General features: G+C 44.1%; 1 protein-coding gene across 1 annotated transcript; it reads right to left on the bottom strand.

Annotated features, from left to right (window-relative positions):
* Window positions 1-6,368: 6,368 nt before the first annotated feature.
* On the bottom strand, window positions 6,369-7,313 carry LOC142302920 (olfactory receptor 11L1-like). The gene has a single exon (XM_075344023.1). The coding sequence runs from the start codon at window positions 7,311-7,313 to the stop codon at window positions 6,369-6,371; it is 945 nt and encodes a 314-aa protein (XP_075200138.1).
* Window positions 7,314-22,567: the final 15,254 nt, after the last annotated feature.

Below are 22,567 nucleotides of genomic sequence, written 5' to 3'. Positions count from 1 at the left end.
AGTCAGCCAATATCTCTGCAGGGGATGAGGATGGGGCAAGAGCGGTTCAAGGCTCATAACAAGTGTGGTGTCACAATTCTCCTATATGTTGTAGTAGAAACCCCCTTCCTGGGAGAGCTAATTTGTAGTGAGAAACAAAGGATCTACAGAACTTCCAGTGTTTGTCCAATTAATTATGATGCATTGGAGAAAAGAACAAACAACCTGTTTCTGTCAGTGCATCAGTCTTGTCTGAACTTTGGTCACAACAGACAAGTATCTATTACATCTGTAGCGCCAAGAGAAGGGGGTATTTGGTCCCAGGTGGTAACAAGTGGGAATATCACTCTGGTGACCGTTGCCTGGTCCCGTGCTCTGGGCCCCTTTTGTTAATGGAGGGTATTTACAGGGGACATAAGAGTTTTTGTCAGGTGACGCCACCTGCGGGTTGTGGTTAGGGATGGAGAACCGCCGCTTCTTAATGTAGGTACTCCCAGGGCTGTAGATGGTAGGCCCTCTGCAGGTAGGGCTGTGCCTGGGAGATGTTGAGGGGCAATAATGGAGACCATACCAGGTTGTCTTTAACAGTCTCTACTCACTGTAGACCCAAGGGTTGCTGGTTTAGGTCCCCGGAGGACCAGTGCCAATGTAGTGACCCAGGTTGCTCTGTCCCCGGCACTCTCTGTAGATTGAGTCCCCATAGCATGGAGCATTTGGGGACCCCGAATGTCCCTTGTGGGGTACAGTCTCCTTCTCCGTACGGCGGGCACTGCGAACTCTGCGGGGAGTTAAGTGTCCGAAACCCGATCCTAGTTTACTGCTGATGTCCCCGGATTATTTGGTTTGGTGAAGTCCGTAAAGGTGTCTTCACTGGGCAGGTATTTGCCAAACAGTCTAAAACTTGCGCTTGACCTAGGGCCCTTTGCCCCGTGCGTGCTCCGGTCTGCTCCAGTGGTATCTCGGTACCCGTCCTGGCGACCTCTCTCCTGTGCCCCAGGGTCACCGTTATACGGACCCAGCTCCGGCACGTCCGCACACATCTCCTGTGTGCTCCTGACCCCAGACTACTTTCTGATTGACCCCTCCCACCAGGCTGGCTGAACCCAGTGACTCGTTCCCTTGGCGACCATCCCCTTACGTGGTTAACCCTCTATGCCCAGTGTGGAGAGGAGAACTAGGATTTAGATTGTGTTTTGGTCGAAAAGTACTCCAGGTCCCAGGGGATAGGTCCTGCATCTCCAAGAATATTCAGTTCCCTGTAGTGCCCTGAGGGTCTCAGGGGCGCTACACATCCACAGAAGAAGGGGATGGCTTAGTATTATCCAAAAGCTTACAAGATCTACTGCAAAAAGACCATAAACCATAGACACTGCTGAATTTGTTTAAAAAAAGATGAAAACTGCTTAAGAACCGGCCATAAATGTAGCAACACAAAGTTACTACACAGTCATTGCTTTTCTGGATAACATAAAACCTAATACAACACGAAGTTATCAAATATATTTATAAGTTGCTTAAATTATAATCAGTACAATATATAAAATATTGAGCATAGCAATGTGTTATAACTGTGTGCTATCTTGGTGACATTTATGCACCTTCTCTATATGTGGTAAGTGTCACGCTGTACAAAGGCTAGTAAGACATAATACAGCGTATTCCCCACTAGGTGGCAGCAGAGTAGTGAAGGAGAGACAAAGAAACACTGTAACGGAAAGGCAGCTGAAGAACAGCCGAGTAACTTTAGCAAGCAGTTAACAGGCAAGCCACCAGGGGGCAATAGAGTAGTCAAACAGTCAGGGCCTAGTCAGAAAAGGGAGGATAAATATCCAGTCAGAAAACAGAACCGAGTCGGAAGCCGGGAGATCAGGTATGCAGAGGGAAACACAAACAACTGACAGGAGCGGGAAGTCAGGGACCGGGACAGGCAGACGGACGGGGGAGTGTACAAGTCAGGACACAGTAGCAGGGAGGAAGACAGATCAGGAACACTCACCAGAGCCAGTATACCAGCTGCAAGGCAAAAATATCACTGCCACGGAATCATAGGTAGAGAGGCAATACATAGCGTCCTGTGATCCAGAACGAGGCAAGGGAAGTTAACCCCTGACATGAGGAGGCCAGAGCTGGGTGTAACCGTCAGCAGGGAAAAGCCGGCCTGGATCATGACAGTAAGTATGTGAATTATGCACAGACTACTAAAAAAAATAAAAAATTGGGACTCAAAAACAACCCAAAGTTCCATGACGAAAGTTAAAATTGACAATTAATAAATACATACATATCAGTATATAAGAGAGACAGAACGTGAGGAAATAAACACATCCTCAAATCTCCGTGCAACAATAAACATAAGTAGAGACCCAATAAAATACGGATGTATCCCACAACGTTCAGCATATGAACCTATCTCCAGACCGTGCTCATCTTCCAACTCACCTTGTAACCCGCAGATCGTTTCTGGTCTGTTTCCTTCTTCCCTTGTCTGGTCCTTTAATATATTATTGTATTAATATTGAACAATAAATATCATGTTTTTACATAGTTTTAATGATTAACCCTAGAACGCATACCTGGGGCCTCTCAGTCCTGCTAGATTACTTGTTTTTTATTTTCTGCAAGAATATTTTAGTTAGAATTTTGAAACGCTAGGTATTCCTCAGGTACATAGTTGTTAGTAATTTCCAGTTGTTCATATATTTTTATGTTATAGCCATTTTGATAAAACAACTCTTTTTTGGGACTACCCCATACTCACATACCAGGGGCCTTTTAGACCTGTACATGGTTTACATGTGATCCTCAGTCTTTTTGTCTGTACTGTTGCTGGGGAAGTCTTTGTCTTTACTACTCAGTCTTTATGACTCTGCTGCTGCTGGGAAGAGTGTGGCTTCTGCCTGACTACATGGTCACGTGATCTTGGGAGGGAGGCTCCAACACAAAGCCATGCGTCTCTGACATCATCGCAGGTCATGATCACACAGGAACAGGAGGACAGACAACATCCTGTTCTTTGTGTGCTACTTGCTGGAAAGACTTTGGAGGAAGGAGTCAGCTTTCTTGTTTCTGGAAAAAGAAATTTTCTGAACTTCAAAAATACAGAGGCTTCTACTGCACCTAACAGAAAGTGGTGACCTGCTGAAGGTAAGAGGAGGGGGCTGCACTTTACCTTTAACACACACACTAATAAAGAGTGCATAACCCTGATTGTAATCATTGTTTTTTTTTTTATTTTAGTTTATTGACATGTAAGGTTACACTGGCACAGTCTAGATCCAGGGGTTTGAGTTACCATGAAATCAAGGCAATCATTTTTGATAGTGATGAAGACAGTGAACTTTCTTTGTCCGATGAAGAGCACATGCCACCAGCTAATGTCTCTACTTCATCGTCCAGTGATTCTTCAGATGATGAAGAAGTATTGGATCCAGCAGAACGTACAAATAGAACATCCAAAACGAATGATTTATGGAACAGTACTGCTGGGGTTCTTGGACTCACCCCATCACATAATCTTATGAGAGTTGCTGAAGGTGCTGTAGGAATTCCCCAATTATTATCCAAAAGAGATGTTTTCTGTAAAAAATGTTCAGATGATATTGCATATGAGGTAGTTGTGTGTACTAACATAGAATGAAAACATATCGCTTTATGAAGAAAAAAAAACATGTAAAAATATAACATAGAGGAACTATATGGTTATATTGCCCCTACTCTTCTGGCAGGGTGTACAAAATTGTACGATGTTCCAATCAGAGAATTAGTTCTTGACCCTTTTTCAGATCCACACTGCAAAGCTACAATGTCAGTCCATAGATTTGAGAATATTCGGAGAAGCCTTCGTTTAGATGATAAGAGAACTCGTTCTGTGAGGATAGAAACAGATAAATTAGCCCCTATTAGCTACATCTGGAATCTTTTCATCAAAAACTGTACAAAACTTTACCATTCTAATGACAATGTGACAGTGGATGAGCAACTTCTTACCTTTAGGGGATGTTGCAAATTCATTCAGTATTGCCCAGTAAACCTGCCAAGTATGGCATAAAACATTTCTGGATGTGTGATTCTACAAGCTATTATGGCATGAATGGTCTGATTTACTGTGGCAAAGAAGCTGATGCTCCAGTCCAGAAAGACCTATATTCTGACATAATAAAAACACTTGCAGTACTAATTTTCAAGTCTGGAAAAAATATAACAATGGACAACTACTTTACCAATCTGGAACTGGGCAAATTTTTGCTTGAGAAAAAATTCACACTTGTTGGTACTATGAGGTCAAACCGCCGCAAAATTCCTCCAATCACGGAGCACAAAACCAAGCGACCACTTTCTTAGAATGTCTTTGGTTTCTGCAATCAAGCAACAATGGTATCTTATAAAGCAAAGAAAGAAAAATCCGTGATATTACTGCATACAATGCATCATGATGGAAGTATTGACACTGTCTACAGGAAACAGAAACCTGAAATCATACTGCATTATAGTAAAACAAAAGGGAGTGTGGACAAGATGGATGAAATGATTGGAGATTGGAGATTCGTGCAAGAGGCAGACAAAACGTTGGCCTGTAGTAATTTTTTATAATATCCTTGATGTGTCAGCCCTCAATAGCTATATTGTTTTTAATGAAACTCATCCAGAATTCCATGCCGACAGGATGGACAAGAGACGTCTATTCTTGATGGAACTTTACTATGAACTTTTGATGCCTACCATGATGGACTGAAGCAACACGAAATGCTTGCCAAGGCAAATTACGGAAGCTATGATCCAATGTGGTATACATTTTCAGGAATATCCAAAGCCAAGAGAAAAAAAAAGAAAGCGCTGTTATATTTGTCCAGCAAAGAAGGAAAGGAAATCTGAGTGTTTCTGTACTACTTGTGGACAAAATGTCTGCAAAGAACATTCTTCTGAAAATTGGGAATATGCGAAAATTGTCGGGGTAATCAGTAAAGTTGAAAAGGAAAGTTTTTGAAAAGAAATATTCCTGCACCATGTTTACTACAACTTTTATATAAAAAATGTTTAAACAAAAAAATCGCTATATATATATATATATATATATATATATATATATATATATATATATATGAAGAATTACATAGAATGCATATATTGGGCGTTTTAAGCCGGTGTAATGACTTTTTTTTGTTTTATGCACATAATTATAATGTTTTGAAATATTCACATCTCAAATAAACTTTGAAAGGTGTTTCTATTTGAGTTGCTCCATGTTATTTGCACAAAAGGCCTAAAAGGCCCCAGGTATGTGAAAGTGTAGATTTCTATGGTTGCACATTCTTGGGTTAATAAAGCTTATTTTTCTAGAGGTTCACACAAGTATTACCGACGTTTTATGATCATAGAAATGATGGACAATAACATTTTATTTACAAAACATATTTTTAGGAGTAAAGGAGGTAGATGTTTTCTGGTTCACCGCGCTGCTATTGGAAAAATAGCTACTCCACGCTGTTGTACTGTTTAATAGTAGCTTTATTACACATTTCAAGTTTGAACCAAACTCTTTTTCAAAAAATAGACACATACAGAGATCAATGCAACAGTGTGTGGTTTAAATAGACAAAGAAGAAAAGTCCGCATTCAAAAATACACCCCAATAGGCATGCATGAAGTGTTGTATATAATGATGACAATGATGACAATGATGACATAAAATATATAAAATGAAAAAAAATAAAATAATATAGACATAGATAAATAATTATCCCAAGTGCTACTGTGAACAGACAAAAAGCAAAACATATATAAAAAATTTTATATTCATAAAAACAAATAAAAAAATGTTGTAATGTGAGTATATTCCTGTGTTATAAAGTGCAGAAATAATATTTGAGCTAAGTATCAAGCAGTGAGCAGTAACAAGATGCTGCATCAGGGTTAATGAGGACGAAATTGGTTGAAATGCTTATAGGGTTATGTACGTGTGAAAAGTGTCCATTTTTAGTTAAAAGAAAAAGGTTTTCTTACCGTGTTAGCCAGTTGAAAAATGATTGATTGCTCTCAGTGATTTTGTCTCTCTCACTGAGAGCAATCAATCAAAAGTGTCCATGTAATGAAGTGTTCAGGAAGAACCCAGTGATTAGATATAATAAATTATTTAAAAAATCTTAGTATAAAGTAGATTTAAATACAAAAAGAAATATTTTGCACATAAAGCAGTTATAATATTATTGTTGTTTGTTGGGCACAATTAAATGAGTGTCATATTACCAAAAAACAATTCATATGTGCCCTCCAAGGGACCAGACAGTTATTAACCTCTATATAATATATGTTTTTCTTTTTGTATTGAATTACTGAAATAAATTAACTTTTTGATGACATTCTAGTTTATTGAGATGCACTTGTAGTTACTGCTAATTTCTCTCTAAGTGACAGAGGTCAGAGATGATTTTTTCTGCCGCACTCCGCAAATCTTTGTTTCGAAGACTGTATATAATTGGATTCATTATTGGAGTCACCACTGTATACAGTAAGGACAGGAATTTGGTAACGTTCCAAGACTGGTTACTGTTTGGAACCAAGTAAACACAGAGAAGAGTCCCATAATACATGGACACTACAAACAGGTGAGCACTACAGGTGGAAAAAGCCTTCTGCCTTCCAGTGATTGACGGAATCTGCAAAATGGTGACAATAATATACACATATGAAATAATGATGATGAAGAAAGGGATGACCACCAGAAGAGCACTTAGCATTGTAACTTCTATCTCTACGGCAGTGATATCTGAACACGAAAGTTGAAGGATTGGGTCAAGATCGCAGAAGAAGTGATCAATTATATTTGGTCCACAGAAGTCAAGTTTGGTTATTGTTAGAGTGTGAATTAATACAACACAAGCGCTCGTTATCCATGTCGCGAAAACCATTCTCAGACAAAACTGGTGATTCATAATGTATGTATAGTGAAGAGGTCGACAGATGGCCAAGTATCTATCGTAACTCATCACAGTTAGAAGAAGACATTCGGCCGTTTCTGAGACATCAAAGAAGTAGAACTGAGCAATGCAGTCCATGAAAGATAATATGTTATCCTCAATCACAATAGCCTGTAGGATATTAGGAAGGATATCAGAGGCCAGGATAATGTCTGACAAAGAGAGTTGTGTGAGAAAGAAGTACATGGGAGTGTGGAGGATTTGGCTGTAGGACACCAGGACAATAATCAGAAGGTTCCCACATAATGTCACACAATAAACAACAAAGAAGAGGAAGAAGACCATGAAGGTTACTCTATGGATGTCCTGAAACCCCAAGAGATGGATCACAGTTATTGAGGACCGATTTATCTCCTGCATCATCTGAAAACAACATAAAAAATTGAGAGGTATTGACATATCAATAAAACAATGTTTACCATGAGTATTCCAATATTAAGAGTTTTGTAAGTGGAAAACAATTAAGGAAGCACATCTATGGGGTAACATTTTTAAGAAGTTATAATTTTCTCAAAGTGTTTCCTGAAGAGAGTTTTAAGAGGTTTGCAAGGGCTGTATTTTATTGTCTATTTTTATTTTTTGCTGACTTTTGACTTCATAGTGCGGATGCTGTCAGGGCAGACTTCTCATGCACTTTTTTATTTCTATTTGTGTATTTCAAAACGTCTTTACAATGAAAAGAGAAAAAAAAATACTTAAACTTAAAAATAGCCAAAATTGTATATTGTGTCCAGTTCTGGGCACCACATTTTAAAAAAGACATCAACAAACTGGAGCAAGTTCAGAGAAGAGAGACCAGAATGGTGACTGGTCTGCAAACCATGTCCTATGAGGAACGGTTACAGGATTTAGGATTGTTTAGTTTGCAAAAGAGAAGACTGAGAGGAGACTTAATAGCTGTCTACAAATATCTTAAAGGCTGTCACACTGAAGAGGGATCAGTTTTATTCTCATTTTCACAAGGAAAGACTAGAAGCCATGGGATGAAACTGATGAGGAGGAGACACAGATTAGACATTAGAAAAAAACTTTTTGACAGTGAGGGTGATCAATGAGTGGAACAGGCTGCCACGAGAGGTTGTGAGTTCTCCTTCAATGGAAGTCTTTAAAAAGAGGTTAGACGGACATCTGTCTGGGATAATTTAGTGAATCCTCCTGTAACGCCTGCCTGGATCTACAGACTCAGATGGGCTGTAATGGACAGGCTAGAGGGAAGCCAGTCACAAATCAGGACCCCCTAGAACCCTGAAACCCTTTAACCCCTATACAGGGATTTGGAATTACACAGGGCCCTGGAGATCACTACCTTTGGAAGGCTGCAGTCTGAGAGCAGTCGTTAGGCAGGGTCAAACCAGGAATTGCGGAACAGGGACAGAATCGGCAGGCAAGGACGTAATCAGAAACAAGCAGAGGTCAAAACCGGATCAGGCAGCGAGGTACAAAAACAGCAGGCAGGAGGGTAGTCAGGAAACAAGCGGTAATAAGCACACAAAATCATAGAACAGGACGAAACGGGAGCCAGAATTTTCAGAACTATCTCTCGCAGTGGTCAGCAGACAGGAGGGGCATTAAAAAGGGTGTGGTGCCTTCCCATAGGCTGTAGCTGAATGATGGTTCTTCCGCTGGGAGACACCCACCACCTACAGCCAGTGGCACTGCAGATCCCCAGGAAACCCAGACCAGTGGATGAGCGGAGCCTGCGCCCACCGGCACCACTGGCATCGACTCCTCTCCCATCACCAGCACTATCCACGGCAGGCACATGGTGTCACCTGGCGATCGGAGTAGAAGTCGATGGAGTGGACTCTGGTGGTGACGTAACACCACCTTTGATCAGGTAGTTGGACTAGATGACCCAGGAGGTCCATCCTAACTCTAATATTCTATGATTCTATGAAAATAATTTCCCAGAATAAATTGAACAGAAAGAGATTTCCAAGGACTTTTGAAGGGATTAGACATGAGCGGACCCGTGGAAGTTTGCTTCTGTGGGTTCAACCGGACGTTAGATAAAGTTAAATTTTGGACTTGGACTTGACTTGAACCCCAATGGAAGTCACTAATTCTGCAGTTAATGTCTCCACACACATGCAGCTAGCCATAAACAGATCACTTCTGGGAAAGGGTGGATGGGGTTATTCCCTAAAATTTAGTGCACACTACTTCCGATCATCTTGTTGTTAATCCCAGTGTGAGCTGATCAAACACTGCAAGGGGCTCACACTTGGTTGAGCACTGAGCATACCAGACCACAGCATTGCTCAAGCATACTCCAAACCCGAACTCTGTTTTTTTGTGAAGTCTGTGTTTGGTTTGAACACTGAATACCTAACTTCAGGTTCATTCACCTCTAGAAGTGATCTCTAGGGGGGAATTATAGAGGATCCTCTAAAAAACACACTCCTCAGAAAACCCTCCCGAAACATATCCAAGCCTACAGGCTCATACACATCAGTATTGCAAATATTCCTTTAAATACTGATTATAAGGTCAGTCCCACATAATTAGTTTTACATGCCATGGCGCTCTTTCCGTAGTGACTCTCAATAAATGGGTAATTGATAACATACACATAGAAAAAGCATGGATCAGTACACTATCAGGGTACAGTGGCTAGGAAACTCCAAGTGTCAAAAATGTATAGAGAACTGATCCTAGAAAATCATCAATGTGGATACATGAGAGGAAGAGTAACAAACAGGGTGGATCTCCCAAAGGCAGATCCATTACGAGGGCACAAGGGGTAGAACAACTAAATGGCAGAGAAGCACATCAGAAGGTAGTAACTAGATGATCAAGACATTACCGTTATGTGGAGCGGTGGGAGGTTCCCTAACGTACATTTCGCGGCCCATGGCCATGAGGCCAGCCGCTTCATCAAAGGGAGAAGGTAGGAACTCAATAAATGGGTGGATTACTCACTACACTATCATGCCTATTTGCTATTGTGTAGTTATTGATGGCACATGATACAACTGATGACAACTCTTCTGATTTCATTTTTAAATTATTCATTGAAATCTATCTGTAGCAAGATGTAAGGAAGCTTTACCTTAAGAGAATCCATTGGCGCAGACCGGTGGAGCCTGAATGGACATTCCCGGCACTAAGGAGCTTCAGAAGCCGCTCTCAACAGCTATAATGACCCAATGTGCAAAGGCCAAATATAGAGCTGTAAAATATTAGTCATTATTTTGTACGAAAGGAAAATCACCAGTCACCCCAGTGACTTGTCCAAAAGATTCATAGTATTTCACTAGCCATGATAAGAATTTTGCAGTGTAAATGATTGCAACAAATTACACTGCTGCAAAGCCCAGGTATCCAAAAGCCCTCAGCGTGCAAAAAACATCTGCAAGGTCTTAGCCCCAGTGTGGGAGAACTGCTTCAAGGTAGGAGATTCTGCAATAATATGGCATCTGATGGACAGAGCTTCAGAAGATCCAAGTTTTTTGGTCAAATAGCACCACTCTAAATTCTCCATTACCGGCTGCAAGAATGAAGAGAAGGTGGAAGCCTCTTACCTTCTGCTAAAGTCACAACAAACTGTTACTGATGCAGAATGGAAAAAACAAAGTCAGAATATATTAATCAGAAAATATGTCCAGAACCTTGGTTTTCATAGCATAAACTTTAAAACCCTTCCTAAAACCTCTCCTTCATAGAACAGGAACTGTTTTTTGTTAATTATGAAATTCTTATGTGAATGTTGTGGAATATTTTTTTCCTAATTATGAAGAATCTCCGGCCTGGGTGACTTTTACTGATTAAGGGAAAAATACGATTCCCTATTTATACATCCTGAGGAAAACTGGGAATCGCTAAGGAGCAATAAGGCGCTCACAGGGGATTGTATTATCTGTGATAAATAAAGAATAAAGTACATGAGACATAGTAATGCGGAAACCAACAGAAATGTTCTCAATTAAGAAAAATGTATTTATACATAAATAACAAAGTATATAACAAAGATGAGTACACCACTGACATTTTTATAAATATTTTATTAGATCTTTTCATTGGACCACATTGAAGATCTGACCCTGTGATACAATGAACAGTGTCAGTGCGCAGCTTGGATAACAGGGTAACTTTGGTGCCCTCTAAATCTCTCACACAGCCTTTAATGTCTAAACCACTGGTAACAAAAGTGATTACACCCCTAACTGAAAACGGCCAAGCTGTGGCCAACAAGACATTTTCCCTCCATTAAGATCTCAGGTGTGAATGGGCAGCAGGTGTGTTACATTCGATGTTATCGCTCACACTCTCTTGCTGGTCACTGGAAGAAAACATGGCTACTCAGGGCAAAGAAATCTCTGAGAAAAGGAAAAAAAGATTAATTGCCTTACATAAAGGTGGCCTAAGCTACACCATGTGCAGAATTATTAAGCATGTTGTATTTTAGAGGATTTTCTTATTATTGATCAATCAACCCAAAAGACTCATAAATATATAGGCTTAATATTTTTGGAAGTTGGTGGTTGGTTTTTTAGATTTGGCTATCTTAGGAGGATATCTGTTTGTGCAGGTAACTATTACTGTGCAGAATTATTAGGCAACTTAATAAAAACCAAATCTATTCCCATCTCACTTGTTTATTTTCACCAGGTAAACCAATATAACTGCACAAAATTTAGAAATAAACATTTCTGACATGCAAAAACAAAACCCAAAAACATTAGTGACCAATATAGCCCCCTTTCTTTATTATGCAACTCAACAGCCGACCATCCATAGATTCTGTCAGTTGCTTGATCTGTTTAGGATCAACATTGCGTGCAGCAGCCACCACAGCCTCCCAGACACTGTTCCCAGAGGTGTACTGTTTTCCCTCCCTGTAGATCTCACATTTTATGAAGAACCACAGGTTCTCTATGGGGTTCAGATCAGGTGAACAAGAGGGCCATGTCATTATTTTTTCATCTTTTAGACCTTTACTGGCCAGCCACGCTGTGGAGTAGTTGGATGCATGTGATGGAGTAATGTCCTGCATGAAAATCATGTTTTTCTTGAACGATACCAACTTCTTCCTGTACCACTGCTTGAAGAAGTTGTCTTACAGAAACTGGCAGTAGTTCTGGGAGTTGAGCTTCACTCCATGCTCAACCCGAAAAGGTCCCACAAGTTCATCTTTGATGATACCAGCCTATACCAGTGCCCACCTCCACCTTGCTGGCGTCGGAGCCTCTGCCCTTTACTGATCCAGCCTCTGGCCCATCCATCTGGCCCATCAAGAGTCACTCTCATTTCATCAGTCCATAAAACCTTTCAAAAATCAGTATTCAGGTATTTCTTGGCCCAGTCTTGAGGTTTTATCTTATGTTTCTTGTTCAGAGGTGATGGTTTTTCAGCCTTCCTTACCTTGGCTATGTCCCTGAGTATGGCACACCTTGTGCTTTTTGATACTCCAGTAACGTTGCAACTCTGAAATATGGCCAAATCGGTGGCAAATGGAATCTTGGCATCTTCACGCTTGATTTTCCTCAATTCATGGACAGTCATTTTGTGCCTTTCTTGCCCAACACGCATCATGCAACCCTGTTGGCTATTTGCCATAAAACGCTTGACTGTTCAGTGATCACGCTTCAAAGGTTTGGCAATTTTAACACTGCGGCATCCCTCTGCAAGACATCTCACAATTTTGGACTTTTCAGAGCCCGTCAAATCTCTTTTCTGACCCATTCTGCCAAAGGGAAAGAAGTTGCCTAATAATTAAGCACACCTTATATAGGGTGGTGATGTCATTACACCGCACCCCTCCTCATTACAGAGATGCACATCACCTGATTTACTTAATTATTAGTTGGCTCTCAAGCCTATACAGCTTGGAGTAGGACAACGTATAAAAAGCATAATGTGATCAAAATACTCATTTGCCTAATAATTATGCACACAGTGTATAAGAAGATTGCCAAGACCCTGAGACTGACCTGCAACACGGTAGTCAAGACCATACAGTAATTTAATAAGAGAGATTCTACTCAAAACAGGCCTCACCATGGTTCACTAAAGAAATGGAGTGCACATGCTCATCGTCATATTCAGAGGTGAGTGCTGCCAGAATTAATGAAGAGGTTACAGAGGTTGAGGGTCCGCCTGTAAGTACTCGGACCATATGGTGCATAATGCATCAAATTGTTCTGCATGGTTCTAATCCCAAAAGGAAGCCTCTTCTACAGCCACTGAAAAGAAAACCTACAGTTTGCTGAAAACAAACAGACACAGGACATGGATTACTGGAAACATGTCCTGTAGTCCAGTGAGGATTAAAAATATACTGTAAGTGTGTCCTGAATGCGTTCAAGCATGGTGATGGGAGTTTCATGGTTTGGAGTTCATTGAGGGAACCATAAATGTCAACATGTACTGGGACATACTGAAGCAGAGCAAGATCCCCTCCCTTCAGAAACTTTTGACAATTGGCAGTACATAATAACCCCAAACTCACCTCCAAGATGACCACTGCCAAGGTAAAGAAACTGAGGATAAAGGTGCTGGTCTGGCCAAACATGTCCAGAATTAAACATTATGGAGCATCTGTGGGGTCTACTCTAATGGAAGGCGGAGAAGGGCAAGGCTGCTCAGTGATGTCATCAAGGAGGATGAAAGAGGATCCAGTGGCTCCTTTGAAGCTCTAGTAAACTCCGCGTAATTGAGTTAAGCAAAGAAAAAAGATCACAGAAAAGGACACAAATTCAAAAGAAGTTAAGAAAACCTCACCAAAAACAGCCATTAGCAAACAAAGATCAAACAGCAAATATACTCACAGGATACAGCCAGCCTCTCATGATAAAGGTGGGGGCAACATAGGTGCAGAATACCAATGAGACAATCACTCTTGGGCCTACCATATCATGGAGGTCGTGGTTGCTGATACTAAACATGCACACAGATGGCGTTTGCATAGGGTGCCAGTCACACAGCTACGCGAGATGCCAACTGGTGACAAGTATAATTTTGGAGAAGAAGGAGGAGGAGGCAGCAATCCATTAATTTATTGGGTTTACAATCTAACATTATATTTAGGGGTTACTCTATTTTTGGAGCCCCCAAAACAATGGGTATGACAAATTAAGTATACCACTGTTTGTTTGCGGATCATCTAGTTGTTTGCTCAACGAAAGGTATGGACAAGTCTGGTGTAATACAAGACATTAATTTTAATCAAAGTCAGCTTGTCCATGTTAGCTGAGGACAGATGGACGCTCCTGTCTGTGTTGACCCCAAGCATGCAGAACATACGTTTAGACAGTACACTTGCAGCAAAGGAGTCCAGCACCCCCAAGGCATAGTGTGAAAGGCCATGTCTTCAATTTTGCAACCCAGAAATGATGCAGAACCATCAGCTAGCACTGAGATACATGTGGACACGTACTCTTCCTTCATGTTTGTGTGGCGCCCTGGCCTAGCCAGGTCGTCACAGATAACACATAAACACCCCCACCCCCATTAGACAGGGACACCAGCCAAACAAAAATCCTCATTGCCTCCCTCCAGTGACTGATGTCCACACCAGGTGGGGTGGGGCTAAGCGGTTGGCTCCACCCACCGAGGAGTTCACAGGCCTGGAGGCGGTAAAAGGGTCACTTAGAAGTTGGAGAACAGTTTAGGAATTGAAGGGAGAGGAACAAACACTTGGGTGTCTGGGTTTGTGGCCCAGGCACTGACAGCAAGGTTGGCAGACGGTGGTGGCCGTCTGCAGGAGTGGTGGAGCAACGCGGAACCGTAGGACCGGGAACGGGTGATGGCCATCCGGTACCGACCGGGGAGCAAAGTGAAGCCAGCACACACAGGCAGGGCCATCGGACCCCGACCAGGCTTGGAGCCGCCGACAATAGTCAGATCCGAATGTGACTGGAACCCCAGGGGTTTCACAACAGCAAAAGTCCCGATTGAAGGCAACCGCCCACACCATGAGGGTATACAGCTACCGCCTAAGGCTAGAGATCCAAGGGCCAGCGTCTGCGGGCAAACGGGCTCCTCCAGTACCCATACATCGGGGAGCGGACTACCGTTGGGAATCCATAGTAGTCAGAAAGAGAACATCAAGGTGAAGGGAAAGACAGGCGCCATCACCTGTCCGGGGAGAAGCATTGCAGCCGGCTGCGGGACCCGTCTATCCATCCGTTTGGTTTACCGAGGACTTTGTACCTTTCTTGCTGAGTGAGTACAGCCGTGCCATCCGGCACCGCGCCGCGCTGTTCCTGCAACCCTGCACCTCACCAACCCTGCCTCCCCGTCACATCATCGCCGGGCCCCGGGACCACCAACCCCTACCCACGGAGGGTGAAAACAACGTCCCAGCTGCTCCCTACCATCGCTCCCGGGATCCCCGTCACCAGCAGCGGTGGTGCCCATCTTCACCATGACCCGTGGGTGGCGTCACGGACTAAATCCCCCAAACCAACCACCCCTTTCACTCACGGGCGAGGAGTCCCCGGATCCAGCCCACCGCTCGAGCCACCGAGCAGCAGCAGCAGCCGAGCAGCGCCGGACCCGAGCGTTAGCGGGAGCGCAGTAGCGACGGCGTCCTCCCCTCCCGAGACATTTGCTAAATGCTGACTCCTTAAAATAGGAACCATAGCACATGGTATTGCCAGATGGTGTGGTGGACTGCACAGGAACTGTTGTCACATTGCAGCCATGATGACCCTCCTTCCAGAGGTGTGGCCATCAGTGAAACCGCTGTGTTGTTCACATCCTCATCTTCCTCCTCCTACACTGCTTTGCTTTTCCACCGAACCCACAATGTCTGGTTGAAATTCCATAAGTACAGCTTTATACAACTTGGCTTTACATTTGTGTTTTTTTCAATCCCGCTCCAGGGGCAAAAGTAGCAATGTCTTGGTAGAGTAGACCCAGTAATCACCACTGGTCAGAATCCCTGAAACTTGAGCGCCGTTGCACAGGCACAACTGCATATATTAGCTCGTGTGTGCCAGACTTCCCAAAGTGCACAACAAGCTGTCCTCATTCGTAGTGGTGTGGACTGGCTCCTCTATATCCCCCCAGTCATGCTGCAGTGATGCCCATGACCTAACTTCCACCCTTCTGGACAGATGGTTCCTCCTCCTCCTTCTCCTAATCTGTCCCCTGGCTGGCAAGTTGAGGTCAATTCCACCTTCGGCACAGAAACTGTACTTCTAACCCCTGTGTGGATGATAGCACAGATAAATAGGTCAATGTCTTCTCCTGCTCCTCTTCTTCCCAAGCCACAACCTTATCCATCATGACCTTCAGCGTTTTTTGCAGAATGTATAAAATTGGTATAATGATGCTGATTATGACATCATCAGCGCTAACCATGTTAGTAGAGTATTCAAAGCATCATAACATGGCACACAAGTCCTGCATGGAGCCCACTCACTAGTAGTGAAGTGGTGTTTGTCTACAAAGTGATTCTGCCGTGCTTGCTACAGCTGAAGCTCCACTATTTCCTGTGGTTGCTCGCACCGTCTCTTCACCTTATGCAAGTTGGAATTTCACCTTGTTAGTAGCAAATTCATAAAGGTAAAAAAGAAGAAAGAAAGAAAAACCCAAGAGCGCCCATTGATTGTTCCTGATTAGTTTTATCCATTTATCCAAAGACGCGATATCTGCTGAGGATGAAGCGATTTGAGCAGGGGTGACCTTAGCCTGAATGGCGCCCTGTGCAAAACTGCCCTTTGGTGCCCCCCCTACTGATTTTGTACCCAGTTTTCAGGAAACAAATGAGGATCAGAGGCCATTTTTTTTATATCCTAAGAAAATTGATTTCTTCAAATGTACAATAAAGTCCTCCAGATTTGTACTGGAGAATCTGATTCTCAATCCACATTAATTCCACCACATCTAAAATTATTGTTATTGGGGTCTTCTCATCTCGTACATGCTGTATGCCTGTATATTGCATTATGGGTGGTACATATGGATCCCCCCCCCAATGGGGCGCACATGTATCTGCAGAATGAGGTGCTGCTGTTCTTTGTGGAGAGATGGTATAAATTCCTATACACTTAGAGCGGCGCAGGTCGTGGTCACATTGGTGGGATCAACATCTACTATACAATTCCTGAGGATAAATGTACCAGATGATAGCAGACAAGGCACCATGGAGCCGGTGGCCGATGCTGTGTGTACGCCGGACCAAAAAGTCCAAAATACAGATGTTAAAGGGAATGTACGAAATTAGAAAAAAATCTCTGCTTTCTATGTAATAAAGAGTCCTCAGGATATATGTGTCGCTGCCTCTCAGCTCCACTGACCTGAACAGACTGAGGTGCAGCACCACATACACACCATAAGGACGGGGGCGCTGTGTATGTGTCGCTGCCTCTCAGCTAAAATGACCTGAACAGACTGAGGTGCAGCACCACATACACACCATGAGGATGGGGGCGCTGTGTATGTGTCGCTGCTTCTCAGCTCCACTGACCTGAAAAAACTGAGGTGCAGCGCCACATACACACCATGAGGGAGGGGCACGGTGTATGGAAGAACTACGGCATATATATTGTAATCCCTTTATTAACCAGACTGGGCACACCCCATTTGGCAATGCTGCAAATAATTTTGTTGGAAAATTTGTAAGATAAATCCACACCGAATAATGTAATATTTTCTAGAACTTCATAATGCACACCTCAGCTGCTGCAGAACCTCAAAATACACACCTCAGATGCTATAGAACCTCATTATACACATCTCAGCTGCTGCAAAATCTCATAATTCACCTCAGTTGCTTCAGAACCCCATAAGACACACCTCAGCTGCTGCAGAACCCCATAATACACATCTCAGCTGCAGCAGAACCCCATAATACACACCTCAGCTGCTACAGAACCCCATAATACACACCTTAGCTGCTGCAGAACCCCATAATACAAACCTCAGCTGCTGAAGAACCCCATAATACACACCTCAGCTGCTACAGAAGCCCATATTACACACCTCAGCTGCTGCAGAACCCCATAATACACACCTCAGCTGCTGTAGAACCCCATAATACACACCTCAGCTGCTGCAGAACCCCATAATACACACCTCAGCTGCTACAGAAGCCCATAATACACACCTCAGCTGCTGCAGAACCCCATAATACACATCTCAGCTGCTGCAGAACCCCATAATACACACCTCAGCTGCTGCAGAACCCCATAATACACACCTCAGCTGCTACAGAAGCCCATAATACACACCTCAGCTGCTGCAGAACCCCATAATACACACCTCAGCTGCTGCAGAACCCCATAATACACACCTCAGCTGCTGCAGAACCCCATATTACACACCTCAGCTGCTACAGAAGCCCATAATACACACCTCAGCTGCTGCAGAACCCCATAATACACACCTCAGCTGCTGCAGAACCCCATAATACACACCTCAGCGGCTGCAGAACCCCATAATACACACCTCAGCTGCTGCAGAACCCCATAATACACACCTCAGCTGCTGCAGAACCCCATAATACACATATCAGCTGCTGCAGAACCTCATAATACACATCTCAGCTGCTGCAGAACCGCATAATACACAACTCAGCGGCTGCAGAACCCCATAATACACAACTCAGTAGCTGCAGAACCCCATAATACACATCTCAGCTGCTGCAGAACCCCATAATACACATCTCAGCTGCTGCAGAACCCCATAATACACACCTCAGCTGCTGCAGAACCCCATATTACACACCTCAGCTGCTACAGAAGCCCATAATACACACCTCAGCTGCTGCAGAACCCCATAATACACACCTCAGCTGCTGCAGAACCCCATAATACACACCTCAGCGGCTGCAGAACCCCATAATACACACCTCAGCTGCTGCAGAACCCCATAATACACACCTCAGCTGCTGCAGAACCCCATAATACACATATCAGCTGCTGCAGAACCTCATAATACACATCTCAGCTGCTGCAGAACCGCATAATACACAACTCAGCGGCTGCAGAACCCCATAATACACAACTCAGTAGCTGCAGAACCCCAAAATACACATCTCAGCTGCTGCAGAACCCCATATTACACATCTCAGCTGCTGCAGAACCCCATAATACACACCTCAGCTGCTGCAGAACCCCATAATACTCATCTCAGCTGCTGCAGAACCCCATAATACACACCTCAGCTACTGCAGAACCCCATAATACACATCTCAGCTGCTGCAGAACCCCATAATACACATCTCAGCTGCTGCAGAACCCAATAATACACATCTCAGCTGCTGCTGAACCCCATAATACACATCTCAGCTGCTGCAGAACCCCATAATACACACCTCAGCTGCTGCAGGACCTCATCCTACACAACTCAGCTGCTGCAGGACCTCATCCTATACAACTCAGCTGCTGCAGAACCTCATAATACACCTCAGCTGCTGACGATGCATTACATTGATAGAATGGCGTTCATAACAACATTAAGGCTAAGTTCACACAGGACATCTTTTGTAGCATTTTTGAGGTCACACAGATGCCCCTATATGCAGCATTTCCTCCCCCCAGCAAAGTCTATGGGATTTCTCTTTTGCTGTCCACACTAGGCATCTTTTGTTGGCTGCGTTTTTGAAGATGCAGCTGTCAGTTCTTTTTGCGTTTTCATTTTTTAACCCTTCCAGTCAATAGATTAGACTTAAAAACCGCATTAGCCAAAACGCGATAAAAATGTGTCAAAAACACATTGTGGATTTTTATGCGTTTTTGTCGTGGTGTGTTTTTGGTGCTCTCTTGGGACAAAAACACTGCATATTTGTGGTAAAATAGATGTCGCGTGTGAACATCCCCTAAACCATTCCATGTGATGTGCAGACGGCAGCGAAGCCAGGTAACATACGAGACTCCACTGTTATTTGCTACCAGGTAAGGAATCTGACCGCTGATTCCTGCACGACCCCCGCGTGGAGGGAATTAGACGCCGGCTCCATTATTGCAGTCCTGTATATTTTACTCTGATGCTTCCACATTTCAGATAAAACACATTTTATCTCTGCCGAGGACCATGCAGTCAGGATGAGGTGCCCGGGAGGCCGGTGCCCAATGGCTTCTCCCTGCTCTGCTGCACAATGACTGGTCGAACCCCCAAAATGTGTAATACACACTGTTAGGATTTGATTTGCCAATGAAATCAATCACCAGTGATTTGCAGACTCGGGGTCATCTGCTGATGATGTCTCCTCCTGCGTCTCTCATTGTTATCATTTTCAATTTGAGAGGAACAGGAGGAGACGTCATTCTGCAGATGACCACACATTGCAAATAGCATGTGAGTGATCAGGTGACAACTACTCGAATCAGCAAGTGAAATCCTAACAGAGCGCATATTACACACCTATAGGATATGGCAGGTCAAAATTCAGAATTACATTACACACTATAAGTGACATGTACAAGGCATATGTAGGGTGTACAATCTAATATATAAAGCTGAGTGTGTGTGTGTGTGTGTGTGTCTGTGTGTGTGTGTCTGTGTGTGTGTGTGTCTGTGTGTCCGTCCAATAAAGGAATCCGCACCGTCACATTTACAATCACAAAATTTTGCACAGACGCCTCATGTGACTCAGGGAACGTCACAGACTATGTTTTGATGAGAAATTTTAACCCCGCACTTTACAGATATTCGCTGCAAAAACCTGCTTACACTAAAATCAATGGTGCTGGGAACTACAGGTCATTAATAAGAGCTGTAATTGGTTGCTATAGGCAACAAGGACATTCTTTTTTTAAGACAGGTAATGTGTCAGATAATATGATGTCAATAGAGACAAACACAGACACAGACAGAGACAGAGACACACAAACACAGAGACAGACAGAAACGGAGACACAGAGAGAGAGACACACAGACACACACACACAAACACACAGAGACTGATGCAGAGACACACACAGGGACACACACAGGGACAGGGACACAAATAGGGACAGGGACACAAACAGGGACAGGGACACACAGAAACAGACACACAGAGACATAGACACAGACATAAAATCACAGAGACTGATATAGAGACAGAGAAGAGACACACAGAGACAAAGAGAGAGAGACACAGAGACACACAGAGACAGAGACTGATACAGAGACACACAAAGACACACACAGATACAGACTGATAAAGAGACACACAGAGACATAGACACACAAAGACTGATTCAGAGACACAGAGGCACAGAGAAAGATACGGAGACACAGACATAGACAGAGACACAGACAGAGACACACACACAGGGACACACAGAGGCACACATACAGAGACAAAGACACGGACACACACAGAAACACAGACACATACAGAGACACATTCACACACAGAGACAGACAGACAGAGACACAGAGGCAGAGACACACAGAGACAGACACATAGACAGAGATACACAGACAGAAACACACAGAGACCCACAAAGACAGAAACACACAGAGACACACAGAGAGACAGACACAGAGACACAGATATAGTCACAGAGACAGAGATACACAGAGAAAGAGACACACAGAGATACATACAAACACAAGCACAGACACACAGATACAGAAACAAACAGAGAGAGAGACAGACAGACAGAGAGGGACACAGAGAGTAAAGAGAGGGAGAGAGACAGTTACTATCCCGGGCACCGCCAGGTACTACAGCTAGTAAATATATATATGTATCTATTACCCCTACACATGCTCTGCACCCACTCTGGCTGCAGCTGCAGGGCCCACTGGCATCACGTCCCAGGCTCCCCCCGATGTCATTACACCTATCCGGGGCCCACAGCTGCAGAGCAAGGGCGAAACAGGGAGCCAGTGCCCATCCAGTTCCCAATGGTGTTCAACCATGCATCCGAGGAAATAGCAATGGCCACCATCACCAACAGGCCCCGTCATTTTGCCACTGCGTAAATTACACCATATACATGACACATACACAGATACTATGGAAAAGATAGATGGGTTGGACTGGGGTGTCTGGGGTCCACAGGAGGAGTTAACTCTAGAGGCCACACAACTACCGTATATGCAAATCGCTGCAGGAGCCCCCATACAGCCTCCTATGCATAGCAAGAGCCCCCACACAGCCTCCTATACACAGCAGGAGCCCCCACACAGCCTCCTATACACAGCAGGAGCCCCCACACAGCCTCCTATACACAGCAGGAGCCCCCACACAACCACCTATACACAGCAGGAGCCCCCACACAGCCTCCTGCACACAGCAGGGGCTCCCACAGAGCCTCCTGCACACAGCAGGGGCCCCCACACAGCCTCCTGCACACAGCAGGGGCCCCCACACAGCCTCCTGCACACAGCAGGGGCCCCCACACAGCTTCCTGCACACAGCAGGGGCCCCCACACAGCCTCCTGCACACAGCAGGGGCCCCCACACAGCCTCCTACACACAGCAGGGGCCCCCACACAGCCTCCTGCACACAGCAGGGGCCCCCACACAGCCTCCTGCACACAGCAGGGGCCCCCACACAGCCTCCCATACACAGCAGGTGCCCCAACACAGCCTCCTATACACAGCAGGGGCCCCCACATAGCCTCCCATACACAGCAGGTGCCACAACACAGCCTCCTATACACAGCAGGAACCCCCACACAGCCTCCTATACACAGCAGGAGCCCCCACACAGCCTCCTGCACAC

The sequence above is a fragment of the Anomaloglossus baeobatrachus genome, chromosome 4 (genome assembly GCF_048569485.1).
Source record: "Anomaloglossus baeobatrachus isolate aAnoBae1 chromosome 4, aAnoBae1.hap1, whole genome shotgun sequence".
NCBI classification, from domain to species: domain Eukaryota; kingdom Metazoa; phylum Chordata; class Amphibia; order Anura; family Aromobatidae; genus Anomaloglossus; species Anomaloglossus baeobatrachus.
This window is presented reverse-complemented; position numbering and strand designations above follow the sequence as displayed.